Consider the following 15,684-nt stretch of genomic DNA (forward strand, 5'->3'; position numbering starts at 1 on the left):
GAGGTTTATCATGACATAATTGGCCAAGTGGTAGATATAGTGAAGACACGGAAACAAAGGCTAAGCTGAGGTTAAGTGAGTTTGGGGTAAAAGTACCAGGTTTGAATTTTAAACCTGATAATATTATCAAAGTTCAATATTTGTCTGTGTGTAGTGTATATTTTGCATTTTAATTAGTTCTATTGTCTGTTATACCTGCAAAGATGTCACAGACCTTTTCACATGCCTGCAAGAAGGCAAATAAATAAACATCTCTCATTGGGTTGAATGTGGCTTCTTTCTTGTCCATTGTGTAAATGCTGACCACAGAAACATTAAAATGACTTTCTTTCCATTTGATGTTAGTAATGATTTTCTTTTCTTCAGGATAACAAAACACCATTCATCAGAAGAAATTCTTCTTGCCTCTTTTCTTATGTCCTCTTGCATAACCCTCAGTGGCAGATGAACTGCTCGTGGAAGAATTGCACGGCTTGCCTTGCACCACCCAAAGTGATCATGGCAGCTCTGGGACAAGGGCCCGCTTAGCGCTGTCTTTTGCACCCGTACGTCGTGTCAAACGGATTGAGGCACAGGTTGGGGGGGGGTGGCTGGATAGGACATCCAACCTTGCAATTCAATTCCGGACACACGTGCAGAGGATGCCCGGTGTGCGCTAACTCAATTGTTTTGAACACAATTGCTGACCTTCCTTGTGCAAGAGACATTTGCTGATATTTTTAAGAAAATATTGTTGATTTTGTTCCTATTTAAAATTTTTTGGATTGCCTTCAGTTAAGAATACTCTTTAATCTTTAACATTTGCTTTTATAACTTTCATTTTAATTATTTTGTTTTTAATAGTTTTGAGTGATACCCCATCAATAAAATTGCCGCTATGTGTGTAGGATTTTTAATGATACAGCCAGGTAGAATGGCCTTCCCGCTCATGGAACCCATGCAGTCCAATTGCACCCAATTGACCTCCCAACACGGTGTGCTGGGAGCAAGCCGACAAGGGTATTGGAGGGATGGACAAACTCCTTGCTGACAGAGTTGCTGGCACTGCAATCTTCTTCTTTTCTTTGGCTTGGCTTCGCGGATGAAGATTTATGGAGGGGGTAAAAAAGTCCACGTCAGCTGCAGGCTCGTTTGTGGCTGACAAGTCCGATGTGGGACAGGCAGACACGGTTGCAGCGGTTGCAGGGGAAAATTGGTGGGTTGGGGTTGGGTGTTGGGTTTTTCCTCCTTTGCCTTTTGTCAGTGAGGTGGGCTCTGCGGTCTTCTTCAAAGGAGGTTGCTGCCCGCCGAACTGTGAGGCGCCAAGATGCACGGTTTGAGGCGATATCAGCCCACTGGCGGTGGTCAATGTGGCTGGCACTGCAATAGTGTTATACTAATGGCTGTGCTATCAATGATCTTGAGTCATTGTTAGTTGCGATTCTGTGGAGCAACTGCTGCTGCCATTTCTTTGCAGGTCAGCTCACCTCTAATTACTGTGGATGCTGGAGACGAGCTCTCTCGCTGCGTGTCCCATGGTAGAATTCACACCAAGAGCTGCAGCCCAAATAGGTTCCCTCAGCTCTCCCCAGGGGTTTGCTGTGCAGGCCCATCCATCTGAGAAGTTATGGTCTGCTTATTTTTCTTTAGTTGTATTCATTGTGGTTACAGATTACCAAGGCTGAGAAATATTCCACTTTATTGCAGGCAAAAGTAGATGGGCAAGGACAAGGTGGGCCGAATAGCCTGATTCTGTGCTGCCCTACTCGGTGATGTGAGGATTTTTAGATTTCATGGCTAATTTGGAACGCATTGAACATGAAAAGGCTTCTGCCTGTGGCGAGCCAGCAGAAGGGTGTCAGAGCATTCGGGGTATCGGGGTCGTTTGTCTGATGCTGGGTTGAAGGCCGCTGCTTTTCGTGGAATTGCTGTGGCGTTCAATCCAGGAGGTTGGTGACAGTTTCTGCAGAGCCAAAGCAGGGCATTTACAGCCATAGGAAGTGAATGGGCAGGGTGTAGAGCGAAGAGGTGACCACTTCCATCACAGTCCGGATTGGGCATGTATCAGAGCACATGCCAGCATGAACTGAGACTTTGGCAGAGAGGGCACCGCAGACCAATTGTTGATGAAATGAGTTTGGTTTCAGAGCAGTTGATGCTGAGGTTTGCGTAGAGTGACAAGGTCAGTGAATTCCAGCCATGAGTCAACCTGGGATAGATTGGGCAAAACTTCAGCAGGGTAACTGCCATTCTCTTGTATTGCAACCTTGTTAATTTTTTTTTTAATAATGTCATTACAGCCAGGTAACAGACCCTTCCAACTTACAAACCCATGCCAACCCAATATCTCAATTAATTTTTATTATAAATTTAAGCATACAGCACAGTAATGGGCCATTTTGGCCCACGAGTCCATGCCACCCATTAACCGACACCCCCTGTATGTTTTGAATGGTGGGAGGAAACCGGAGCCCCCCACAAAAAAACACATGCAGACATGTGAAGGATGTAAAATCTCCTTACAGACAGCGCAGGATTCGAGCCCCAGTCCTGATCGCTGGCGCTGTAAAGGTGTTGCGCTGACTGCCACGCCAAACTGTGCCCCCAATTTTTTTTAAATATGGGAGGAAACCAGTACACCCAGAGGGAACCCATACAGATGGGTGGAACGGAGAAGCCCCTTACAGAGCAGTGCTGGATCAGCACTTGGTCGGGTGTGTTGTAAGACCGTTGCGTTAACCTCCACACCTGCCATGCCGTTGTATGGTCAAATGCTTAAAGATGCTTGTTAAATTTCCAATGTTGACTGCCAAACTGTAATCTCCAATTTGGAACATAGATTATTATATGGATTAGCTACAGTACATGTTCAAAAATTCAAAGGTTTTAATTGCTTTGGCACAACTACTTCATGTAATAGATAAGGATTAATTTTAGTTTGCTGGAAATGAGACATTTTATTTTAAGGTGTATGGTTCTGAAGTATTAAATGCTGCAAATATTATCTTTTAAATTTCTGCATTGAAATAAAATCTGTGTGATTCCACCGTTTGGGAGAAGACTGCATTTACATAGGTCACAATTGTTTTTTATTACTTAGGATGGTCACAATGTTGAAGTGTTTTTTAGTTTGTATTCTCATGTATCTGATGTAAAATGTGAAGATCTTCAGCTCCACATGAAATTTTGACACTGAGTCATCTCAGATTCTTTCACTCACGACTTTAGTGGCCAAAACTATTTACTGGAGCTCCGCTGCTATCTGATTTAAGGAAGCACTTGCCCTCTAAACGTTTTCCCCTGAATTGCTGGGCACTATTTTAAAATCTTGATTTCAACCATCATCAGCTGCTTCCTCAATCTCTTTCACCATAGTGATGATACTTACTGGTGACTCCACTATTGTATCTTCTTGTTAGTATTCTTTGGATATATAATCTGGCCTCAAAATGCATCAAAATCTGGGAGGGTCTGATCAGTGCTGGACTACATTTATTGTGACAAATTACGTGCCAATGTGCTCGCTTCGGCAGCACATATACTAAAATTGGAACGATACAGAGAAGATTAGCATGGCCCCTGCGAAAGGATGACACCCAAATTCGTGAAGCGTTCCATATTGTTTAAATAAATAAATATATAAATAAATAGATAGAAAATATAAAATAAAAAAAAACAAAAAATACACCCACACACACACACTCACCCACACACACACACTCACACCCACACACACACACACCAACCCACACACACACACTCACACCCACACACACACACACTCACACCCACACACACACACTCACACCCACACACACCCACACACCCACACACCCACACACACACCCACACACACCCACACACACCCACACACACCCCCCCCCCACACACACACACACACACACACACACACACCGCACCCCTCTCCAAAGCAAAGCAGCCTACTTGATTCAACCATGCTAAACATTTTGTCCCCTCACCATCAATGCACCACTTCCATAATCTTGGTCACCTAATTGAGGTAAAGGTGAAGGTAAAGGTTCCATTATTGTCACATTTAGAATGTAACATGCATGAAGTTCTTTAACTTTTGTCTACCGTAAGGCAGACAGAGAGTCCAGCGGCCCTCACAGAAACCTACAGCTCCTGGTGTTCCTGGACGGTCTCCCATCCAAGGACTGACCAGGCCTGAGCCTGCTTAGCTTCTGAGATCAGACAATCTCAGGCATATTCCGGCTATAAGGCAAGTAAGGGCATGATAATGCCTTCAACTGAGGGATCACTTTGAATTACATGCCAACCTGATTTGAAAGTATACGCCTTGTTGTTGGATCTAAATCCTGGAGCTCCCCAAATTAACTTCAGTGTGGTCGTCACTTCATCTTGTGAGCTGTGGTTGTGGCATGTCACAGGGGCCTGTGAGCAATTGTTGCCGCTTTCAGATGCTTTCTCCACCAAGAATACGCCGCAGAAGCAGATGCAGATCTGTGGGATGGTCGTTTAGCTGGCAGCCCTGAACGCACTGTGCTGTTCACCTGAAAGAGACAGCTGCAGGAGAGGTGCCTCGGGGTGCACTCCGGCTCCTGTCGGCATGGGACGTCGGGGCAGGGGCAGAGGGGAGGGGGGGGCTATCAGGCGCGGGGAGTTGGGTCGCCGGCTGATTGTCATCAGCCCGCCCCCAAGCAGCCGCTTTCACGCTGCTGCCTTCAGGTGCCCCGAGGGACTGCTCAGATGTGGAGATTATACCTCCCTGAGGAGGGTTGGTGAGTACTCCTCTGAGCAGCACCAGGCTCTTTCAGGTGGCCTCCTGACAGCTGCATTCAGGTAGAATATGTGGCTTTATGTCGGGGTATTCTGGCCACCTGACAGAGGCTTATGAATATTCATAAAGGCTGGTGTTTTTAAGGATCCCAAGATCGCATAAATGCATGCAAATATTCAACTGTATGTGCAGCTTTCAGTTCCTCATCCCAAAGTGGCCACTCCGAATATTACTAAGCCCCCATCCGTGGAATACCTCGCAGTGACCAAGCTCATTCTCTCCCCAGCTGGAAGTTCCTGGCCACAAAGAATCAAGTGTGCAGGTTGCCAGTGAATTTGTAATCAAATGAGGAAGCAGGACTTGAAATGATGTGTGACACCTCACTGTCTACATGTTGTTGACATATGCTTCCTATCACTGAGAATTGGGGAAGATTAGAGTGATCAATCAATTTATGGACATTGAAAATTCTGTTGATATGGCGAATAAGAACAAAATCAGGAAGGGATTTCATTGATTATGCTGGTTCAATAAGTTTAAGTCCATTTGTCACAAAATACCCCATTCACTGAGTAAGGTTTTTCTGCAAACAGACTTGAACAGGTTATCTCTCACATTTCATCATGTTGAGATCCAGCAGTTGGATGGACTTAATCCTCCTCCATAAACAGTAAACATGGTTCAAAGAAAACAGTCATGATCCGAGAGTATAATTAATTCTGATTCTGAAAAAGGCTAAAAATCAGTGTCGATGCTTGGTGAGGCAGTTCTGAAAGAGTACGCTAATGGCTGTCAGAAGCAGCAATTGCTTCAACGTGAAATAATTTTGGATATTTGTGCAAATACAATGTTTTTTTTCCTCAGGGAGTTACTATTGAGTTGAAAAGGTGGAAGGGTGATTATTTCTGGCGGTGTAGATTCAAGGAACCCATTTTGGGATGAATCTCTGTTGTTCAGGTCATGGACGTACAATTGTAACCGGTCAACCATTGGGGAAAAAAAAAGTGGTGATTATCCAATCCGAATGACACTTGGCTACATTGAGTGCTTCTTGAGCCCTTCATCTGGCAGTGTAAATCATGTGTCTGAGTACGAGGTGAACTTGAACTTGCACAGTATTCACCAAAGAAACGGAGGTGAGGTCAGAATAGATTTTATTAAAAAAAGCCTTTGTGTGGACCATGTAGAGATTAAGAAAGAGGAAGTGCTGGATCCTAAAAACATAAGGGTTGATAAATCTTGGGGATTGGCCAAGGTTGCTATTGGGAAGAAGGAAAAGATTGCTGGGGCATTGGCCATAATGTTGGCATCCACGTTGGCCATAGAGAGATGCCAGAGGATTGGAGGAGGGCAAATATTGTTTCCCTTGTTCTTAAAAAGATAATAGTGGGAAAACTATTGGAGAGGGATTCTTAAGGACAGGATTTACAAGCCTTTCGAGAGGTGCAGTCTTCTCAGGGCTTTGTGAGGGGCAGGTAGTTTTTGGAGGAAGTAACTAAAGAAGGGTGGGCAGTAGATATGGTGAAATGGATTTAGTAAGGCATTTGACAAGATCCTCCAAGGGAGACTCGGGGCAGAAAATCATAAGCCTGGGTGGATATAGAATTGGCTGGCCTGTTGAAAGCAGAGAGTATTAGTGGGCAGAAAGGAAGTCAGTGGGAAGTATCATGCCACAGAAACCAGTTTTGAGATGCCTCCTCTTTATGGCATTTATAAATGACTTGGATGAAGAAGCCGAGGTATGGGTCAGTACATTTGCAGATGATAAGAAGATTGGGGGTGTTATGGATGGTGTAGAAGGCTGGTGTGGGTTACAACGGGATATAGACAGGATGCAGAGTTCAGCAGAAAAGTGGCAGATGGAGTATAATCTGCATCACTGTGAGGTGATGCATTTTGGGAGGTCAAACCTGAAGGCTGAGTACATGGTAAATGGTAGGGTACTTAACAGTGTGGAAGCACAGCGGGTCCTTGGGATCCAAATCCATTCATCTCTCAAGATTGTCACACAGGTTGATAGCATAGTTAAGAAGGCCTTTGGCATCAGAGGCTTCGTTAATCAAGGGATTGAGTCCAGGGCTTACGAAGTATTATTGTAGCTCTATAAATCTCTGGTGACACCTGACCGAATATTTTGTTCAGTTCTAGTCAGCTCATTTCAAGAAAAATATGGAAGCTCTGGAGAGGGTGGTGAGGAGATTTACAAGAAGGTCTTATGAGGCAAGGTTGGCAGAGTTAGACTGAAGAAGGATGAGAGGTGACAATAGAGGCCTACAAGATTATGATAGATAAGGTAGACAGTTTGTACCTTTTTCCCAGGTCAGGAGTAGCAAACACCAGAGGACATCTGTACAAAGTGAAGGGAGGGGTTTAGTGGAGACATCAAGGGTAAGTGTTTTTTCACACAGAGTTGTGGGTGTCTGGAATGCATTGACTGAGATGGTGGTGGAGACTGAAACAATAGGGGAATTTATGAATGAAAGCAAAATAGAGGTAGGAAGGGTTTTGTTTTTGGAGTTTTTTTGTATGTATAGGTTGGCACAAGATTGTGGGCCCAAGGACCTGTACTGCGCTGTTATGCTCTATGTTTTTGGAACATAACCCCCAAGGTTCTGGCATCTGAGCTAAACCTGAACCTGATTCAGATTCAGATTTTGTATGCAAATGATTAAAATTGTCAGAGAAATACTGAATGTGATTTGCCACAGTTCACAGTCATTTGGAAGGAGTCTTTATGAAAATTCTTGGTGTTATGATGCGTTAAACGTGTTTCCTCATTTGGGACATTGTTTTCTGGCAAGCCGTCAGCAGCATGTTCACAAATACGGAAATAATTAGTGCTTTAAATTCAACAGGTCACTTAAAACCAACCTGCAATTGTTTCCAAAAATAGTTTACACACAAATGCTTTGCAGCCATGATTACAAATGGCATAAGAAGCACTTGAAAATCCTCGTGATGTTGCATTTTTAGACTTCTCTGGATATTTCTACCTTCCCTTCTCCTGCCTGTGAGATATGGATTGAATCCCTTCACTGTTTCAATTGAGCCTACTCAGTTTCTCTGAAGAGATGCAACATTTTCCAGATGAATCATTTTGTTTAACAAAACATGAATTTGAAATTTGAGCTTTAAGAGATTTGTTCATCTAATAGTTAATCAAGGTCCACGAGATTATGAGAGGCATAGATGAAGCAGACAGCCAGCACCTGTTTCCCAGGGCAAGAGTAGCAAATACTGGAGGACGTGTATACTAACTGAAGGGAGGGAAGTTTAGGGGAGACATCAGGGGTTGTTATTTTTACACAAAGAGTGGTGGATGCCTGGAATGCACCCACAACTAGGATAGTAGTATGGGGACACCAATACCCCTGAGCATAAAGGTAGTGGGCTCAGACCAGGACATCACAGCAACCCCACCTTCCCCATCATCATTTACAGGGAATGTTGCTCTCTGAGAGCAGCAGCCATCATCAGGATCTACACCACCCAGTGTTCTTGCTGCTGCTATCAGGAAAGAGGTGTAGGCACCACAAGACTCACACCACCAGGTTCAGATACAGCTGCTCCCCCTCCACCGTCAGACTCATCAATGGAAAACTCAATCAGACACTCATTTAAGAACTCTTTCTTCTGCACATTATTGATTTTTTTATTCTCTCTGTATTGCAGTCAATTTGTTTACATTTATTTATCAATTTACATTTCTTTATTTGTTTACAAGTATACATTGTGTTCAGTTTTTTTTTTGCATTACCAGTTAGTGATAATTCTGCCTGGCCTGCAGGAAAAGGAATCTCAGGGTTGTATGTAATGTCATGTGTTAACTTTGACAATAAATCTGATATCTTTAATCTGGTCACTTTCCTTGATTGCAGTCAATATGTTTTCTTTAAAATGTAGCAAATTCACAGCAATGTAGTTGGAAATCCCAAGATTTAAGTGTGTAATTTGAGTTTGTTCATTCATGTTTTTTTTTAAATTTAGGCCATCAGCATGGTAACCGGCCAGTTCGGCCCTATGAGTCCGTGCTGCCCAATTTACACCTCATTAACCTGCACCCTCTGTACATTTTATGAAGGGTGGGAGGAAACCGGAGCCCCCGGTGAAAACCCATGCAGACACGGGGAGAATGTACAAACTCCTTCCAGACAGCGTGGGATTTGAACCTCGGTCCTGATTGCTGGCGCTCTAAAGGCATGGCGCTAACCGCTGCACCAACCATACTCCCCTCTGTTCTACACCCTAAAAATGGTTAATGGATTTTTTTTCTTTGCAAGCACACACCTTTCTAGAATGCTTCAGCTTGAATGTTTGAACCAATGTGGAACAATTTGATAAGAGTTTCAAATTAAATTTATGGTATTGACTTTCTAACTCTCCTCTGGTTTAGCTGCTCAAGACATTTAATGACCTCAAAGTTGTTTCAGCATGCAGCTTGGATTGATAGAGCTTTTCCCCTCCAAGAACATCACTTATTTGTTACCTGATTTCCCATCCAACACTTATCCTGTTTCATTGCCCATCACTTCTTTGCAAAGCAATATGTTTCTTGAAATCCCTTCTCACGTTAAACCATGGAAATGTATTATATTTTATGATGTGTAATCCCCAAACTCTTTTCAATCCATTCAGAACTGTTATTGCACAATAAAATGAACTCTTCTTCCCACAGTTGATTATCCTACATAGTACTGCTGTGGTCAATTCACAAGCATCATTATTTTCTTTGATTATCAAAGTAGGTGCTCTTTTTTAATTTCAGAAATAATCAATTTTATTATAAAATCAACATAAATGAGGATTGAAAACATTGGCAGTAAGAAGTCCAGAAGCTTCAAACTCGATGGTGATCAACTGAATCTCCCCTTGATACTGAAAAGGGCTTCCAAAATGCTGATGAGCTCTGCAGGGAGAGAGGATGTGAGTGGAAAGTAAAAGGTTGAGAACCACTGGTCTAAATGAACTTTGCAATAGTAGAACGATATTACTTGTGTAATATCTCTCTCTCTCTCTCTCTCTCTCTCTCTCTCTCTCTCTCTCTCCTCTCTCTCTCCCTCTTTGCCTCCTTCCCTCTCCCTGCAACTGCACTGTTTGTCACTTGCTGAACTATGGAAGGGATGTCTGGCTGAACTGCTCATAAAACCAACATAATTCCTGAATCTCGACACATGTGACAATAATCATCAACTTGATTTTGTAGTTCCATTTGTCTGAATTTGTTCCATCTTCTTCTGCACCTTTCCACTCCATATTTCTGTCCATTAACTTTTGATCATTGTATAAACAAGTCGAAAACTCCTCAGATCCTGAAAAGATTATTGTGGAGAAACCAATAGGCTTTAATTCACTTGAGAACACAGCATATCCCTATTGTTTGGCTGTTATGCACTGAGTTGCAGGGGGCTGTGGAACAGTCACCTTTATACAGGAGCCTGTGGGGAGGGGCTATGAGTACAGTCAGCCAATAGGCATGGTTGACCAGATAACTATACATTACAGTGGTTTACCACACAGAGTAGATGTGGCAAAGTGTTTCCATGGTATGGGAGTCCAGGACAAGAGGTCCATACTTCAGGATTGAAGGGTGCCCATTTAAAAGTGGATCCGGAGGAATTTCGTTAGCCAGAGAGTGGTGGACCTCAAGAATTTGCTACTGTGGATGATGATGGAGCCCAGGTCATTGGGTGTATTTGATTCAGAGGTTGATAGCTATCTGAATATTTAGGGAATCAAAAGCAATAGGGAGAAGGCAATGGAGTGGGGCTGGGTGGGAGAATGTATCAGCTCATGATGGAGTGGCAGAGCAGACTCGACAGGCCAAATGGCCTCTTTCTGTTCCACTATCTTATGCTGTCTTCATTCCTGGCCATTGCCAGCAGAAATTTAATGAGTCCAACAAAGTAAAGCATCACACATCGCGTTGATGGGGCAACAACTTTCTTCGAAGCCTGGTTAAAACTGGGTGCACGTCTTTGGGCACAGGAGATGCTCCCTTGATTAAGTCCATCCAAGTGTTGCTGATAAAATATGGATGCAAGATATTTGGGTTCACTATGAAATTGTGAAAAACCATCAGTGAAAATTTCGTCCGTCACTGATAAATTGTTGCATGAATGCTCGGGTTACTATGATCTATTCATGAACGTGAGGAAAAAGTTAAAAAGTGGTTGGCTGGACTTCCTCTCGTGAGCTGAGAAGATTTCAGCTTTGGTTTGTCATGATTATATTTTTGAGGAAGAATGATTGAATAAGTCCTGTAAAATGTTGCTGTATTTACTTTCATCAATGCAATATCAAATGGAATTGGTAGCATTTCAATGAATATGTGATGCAAATGTGGCATTCTGATACTACCTACCATCTTGTTTCCATGCTGCAGTGAGCCAAGGGGGTGTTGCCCTGGTGTCTGGCATGTGTCCTGATCCAGGAGTTCCAGACAATGGCAAAAGAATCGGCTCTGACTTCAGGTGAGCGACATTTTATCATTCACTTAGGGGAACACGGTGGTCAAGATGCTGTACAGAGCAAGAGCCAATCAAATTGATCTGTGACCAGCCTGCCTAATGAGAAACTGAGTTAAGCATTTGGAGTTTGGTCAGTGACTTGCTGCCATGTTACCTGAAACAGGAGAGTACAGGAACAGGCCCTTCAGCCCACCATATCGAGGTGATGCCAAATTGAACCAATCCTCTTCTGCTTGCACATGCTACAAAGTCCTGCAATTCCCTGCATATTCATGTGTCTTACCCTAAGGCCTCAAGTTTTGCTATTCCATCACTGTCCCTGGCTGACGGTTCCAGGCACCCACCACTCTGTGTGGGGGAAACTGTTCACACATCTCCTTTGATCTCCTCCCTGCCACCTTAAATGCATGTTCTTTCATTATTACCCTGGGATAAAGATTCTTATCGTCTCTCTGGAGTAATGGGATAATATTTGGGCAATATTTCCCAAGTGCACAGTCTCCATGAAACTGGTATCTGCAACACCTCATTAGTGAGATGATTCAATTATGTAATTTCATCTTCTGAGTTTTGCTGAATTCTTGAGTGTCTCCTTCATCAGTGTATATGGTTGGGAGATGATGGTTACTGAATCAGAAAACCAGAAATTGATGTTCCAATAGCAGGAATTCAAATTCCAAATGGCTACTTGGGAAATGTAATTGTAGTTATAAATCTGGAATACAAAAGAAGTGGGCTTGTGTTAAAGTTGTAATAAAACACACAACAGTGGCAGATTAACCAGTAAGCTGAGTAGGCTGAGGTCTAGGGGCTGGAGGGTGAGGGGGCCTGAGCTGCGACTCCCTGCAAGTCTGCATGGCTGCAGGCGCTGTGATTGTAGTGCAATGTGTGGGAGCAGAACACGTAGCATCTACATGAAGTTAAGGGTAGCCTGGACTCAGTTTACTATTTCACATCTCCTGTGTGGGTGAAGCCAGTGGCTGTGGGTCAGAGACGGCGCCACACTGTTGCCATGGTGATGTGCGCAGTGGTTTCTGGGAGCTGGCAGCTGTGGTGTGAAAATATGTAGCATGTGGAAAGGTGCGGGGGGTGGGAGGGGGGGCTCTGAAATACTGATGTCCATCCTGTCACCTGTGGTAGTAAGTGAACAACGGGAGGGGTGTGCGGCTGGCAGTGTCTGGCCAGTGGCTAAATTAGGGGACAGTAGTGAGTGGTCCCTGGGTGGCCAGGCTCTTGTTTGGGAGCGAGGGGCCACGTGGGGCGGCTTAGGCCTTGGCAGGGAGTAAGGGGCAGTGGGGGCCCTGGACTGCGACAGAGAGCAAGGGGCAGCTGGGGTAGCCAGGCCTATGGGGGAGGGAGGCCTTACTAAAGTTCAGCCTAGGGCCTGGGTGGTAGTTAATCCTCCACTGCAGCAGAACGAAAGAACGTACAATTACTTCTTAATTGTATTCTTCTAGCAGAAGTGAGGAGTACAACGAAAGAGTAAACAATGTAACCCGCTCCCTACACTGAGCCCCACTCAGAGTATACAGCATTCTTGCACCACCTGTATAGTCCCCAAGACAGACGTCTACATGCACTTTAAAAAAATTTACTATTGGCAATCTAATGATTTTGATACTTCTGTCCTTTGCAGTTTCTGTGACTTACAACCCAGTAACTTTCTGATACACCTTATCTCGAACTTAATACTGCCATCCCATTTTAGTAATGATATGCTCTGTAGCTGTGGACTGTTTAATTTACTAAAGCATTAACTATTTGTTGGCCTACTTACTATAACAGAAGCCCCCTTCCCACAATTCTTTACACCTGAAGCTCCCAGATAGTTATCAAATGCAGAGACACACAAGAACTGGAGATCCTGGATCCTTGAGTGAACAAGAAGGAGCTGGGGGGTTCCATGGAGAGTAATGGTCAGTCAATAGTTCAGCTTGGGACCTTTAGCCAAGACCCAAAAACAAACAAAGGCTAAGTTGTCTGATTCGTACCCTTCAGGTCAAGAAATCTACGGATGTTATCCGCTATAGACTGTCTATAACTCCAGAGACATTTCTTAACTGCGTTGTGAAATAACTGTTCAGTCTGAGGGAATACAGCTCAGATAAGGGACACCTGCTATCAGTGTCCACATTCTATGCTTGAAAATAAAAAGGAATATTTTTGTTTGTGGCCATTTTCAGTAAGGTGGCATGTGATTCTGCTTGGAAGGTTGTTTCAGAAAGTAAATACATCAAAGCACCCTCTGTGGTCATATGAATGGCAGTGAACTTCACCCTCAGGTTCGATCATGAGATAATGAACACTGAAGCCACTATCACTCATTCAGGAAAAATGATTGACGTTTCCTCACATGTGAAACTAGAATATTGTTTGACAGGTTCAAGGAACTCAGCCAATCTCACTGTGCTCCATCATCTGTGTGTTTACACTCCAGAGAAAACAATATAAGATTTTCCCACCTCTCCTCACAGTCATACCCACTCCCCATAGACACACCCTCTCCCCGTAGCTACACCCTCTCCCCGTAGTCGCACCCTCTAAACCAGGCAACATCCTGGTAAATCCCTTTCAAAGGCCTCCACATCCTTCCTGTCACATTGTGACCTGAATTGCACACGGTATTCTAAGGGTGGCCCAACCAAAGTTTTATGTGCATGCAACATAACTTCCCTACTTTCACACCCAATGCCCTGCTCGATGAATCCAAGAATACCAGACACATTCTTTACCCCTGATCTATTTCTGTGGCCACTCTCAATGAACAATGGACCTGGACCCCACGATTCCTCAGCATATCAATACATTTGTACATTCCATGAACATTTAACCTCTCAAAATTAAACACCCCACACTTGTCTGAATTAAACTCCATATCTGTAACTGATCTATACACTGCTTTATTCTTTAAGAGCCCGCTACACTGTGTATAACTCCACCAATTTCGGCATTATCTGTGAACTTGCTAGCCCACCCACTAGCTATTTTATTCATGTCATCAATGTATGACACAAACAACACTTATCTCTGCAGAACACCACTGGTCACTGGCCTTCAACCCAAATCACTACCCTCTGTCTTCTACGGGCCAGCTAATTTCGTATTCAAGCTATCGCCGCTTTGAAACCCATACATCTGCACTGTTGGTGAATTCCAAGAGAATTGTTGCCATGGACAAAATATAAACTCCAGTTTCCCAGCAGGAAACACCCCCCCCCCACCCCCCGTATACAATGTTTTCATGACCAGATGACTTGCTTTTGCGTTGCTTGTTTAAAATTAAAATGCTTCCGAGTGGACCAAAAATAGCCTCGCCCTGCTCACCCAAGAAACCTTTCAATGTGGTGTTGTACCTGAACCCGAGTTGTAAGAAAGGAACCTGGTTCAGGTCCCTGATGCTAAATAACATCAGTGTCCTGCCATTCGTGTGTTTGAGCTGCTTCATTGGGAATTGAAATCGATAATTTTTGGGTTTAAAGAGAAAGTTCCACTTCAGGAATCTGGAATCCAAACAACTCGAAGCCTTAGTACTTCCACAGAGGACAACTGGGGAAATAAAAATATTGATTAGAAAAGTGAAGAGAGACCAAGATGTCCCAACACAAATTTACTACTCTATTAATTGTTGGAGGAAGCTCAAGGAGGTTTGTGGAGACACAGCAATGCAACTTAACCAGAGCTCGGAGCATGATACTAGAGTCATAGGCATACAGAAACTCACACATTGTCTCCAAGGTTTCTTCTCAATTATTACCTACCGATGCATTAATAAAGTATCCTGTCCAAATGCATCACAATTGTGTGGGATTTGATCTGCTCAAAGCCACAAGAAACTGCCAATTTGTGAGCCTGGCTCTGGCCATCATGCAAACCCCCTCTCTTTCTTGACTGACTCCAACTGCATCACCTGCTGTCTCTGGGGTGTTACCAATCTGTTGAAGGACTCATCCTTCTCCCCACCCCCCTCCCATTACACAGTCTTTCCTCCAGTTCCATGGAGTAGAAAACACTGAGCTTGTAAACACACACCTCCAGATTCAAGAACCATGGATGTCCTACTGCTTTCAAAGCTCCAGATGTCAATTCAGCTAGAAGGTGGTCACAGGAGGCTGAAGAACGGTTACAGGACTTCCTTGAGGCAACGGATTGGGCGCCGTTCAAGGACTTGGCTGCAAATCTGAATGAGTACACAGAGGCTGTCACACATTTTATCAAAACAGCTGAGGATGAGGGTGTCCCCACCAAACTGTTTGGGGTTTTCTCAAACCGGAAGCCCTGGATGAACAGTGAAATCTGGAACTGTTGGGAATGAGGAAACAGGTTTGGTAGGTCTCAAAGGCAAGGACTCTGAACACAGTTTTTTTTTGTAGTGAAGGATTTTATTTACAGAAGGCAAGTGTGGGAAATGGTAACTGATGCACAGGTGTGCACACACACGATGAACTGGTACATACTTCTTTTTCTTTCTTCTTCTTT

At 43.8% G+C, this 15,684-nt stretch overlaps 1 protein-coding gene and 1 non-coding gene across 2 annotated transcripts in view; both read left to right on the forward strand.

The window, feature by feature from the left end:
• LOC138736174 (CUB and sushi domain-containing protein 1-like) overlaps window positions 1-15,684 on the forward strand; it is a 2,349,200-nt gene that overhangs the window by 1,345,229 nt on the left and 988,287 nt on the right. Inside the window, exon 9 of the mRNA XM_069885244.1 lies at window positions 11,124-11,211. Within this exon, the coding sequence (XP_069741345.1) occupies window positions 11,124-11,211 (88 nt within the window). The remainder of the gene's footprint in view (window positions 1-11,123; window positions 11,212-15,684) is intronic.
• LOC138737795 (U6 spliceosomal RNA) lies at window positions 3,497-3,603 on the forward strand. Its single transcript, XR_011341237.1, has one exon. It is a non-coding gene; the product is annotated as a U6 spliceosomal RNA (small nuclear RNA).

This window comes from Narcine bancroftii, chromosome 6 (assembly GCF_036971445.1).
Source record: "Narcine bancroftii isolate sNarBan1 chromosome 6, sNarBan1.hap1, whole genome shotgun sequence".
Lineage (NCBI taxonomy): Eukaryota > Metazoa > Chordata > Chondrichthyes > Torpediniformes > Narcinidae > Narcine > Narcine bancroftii.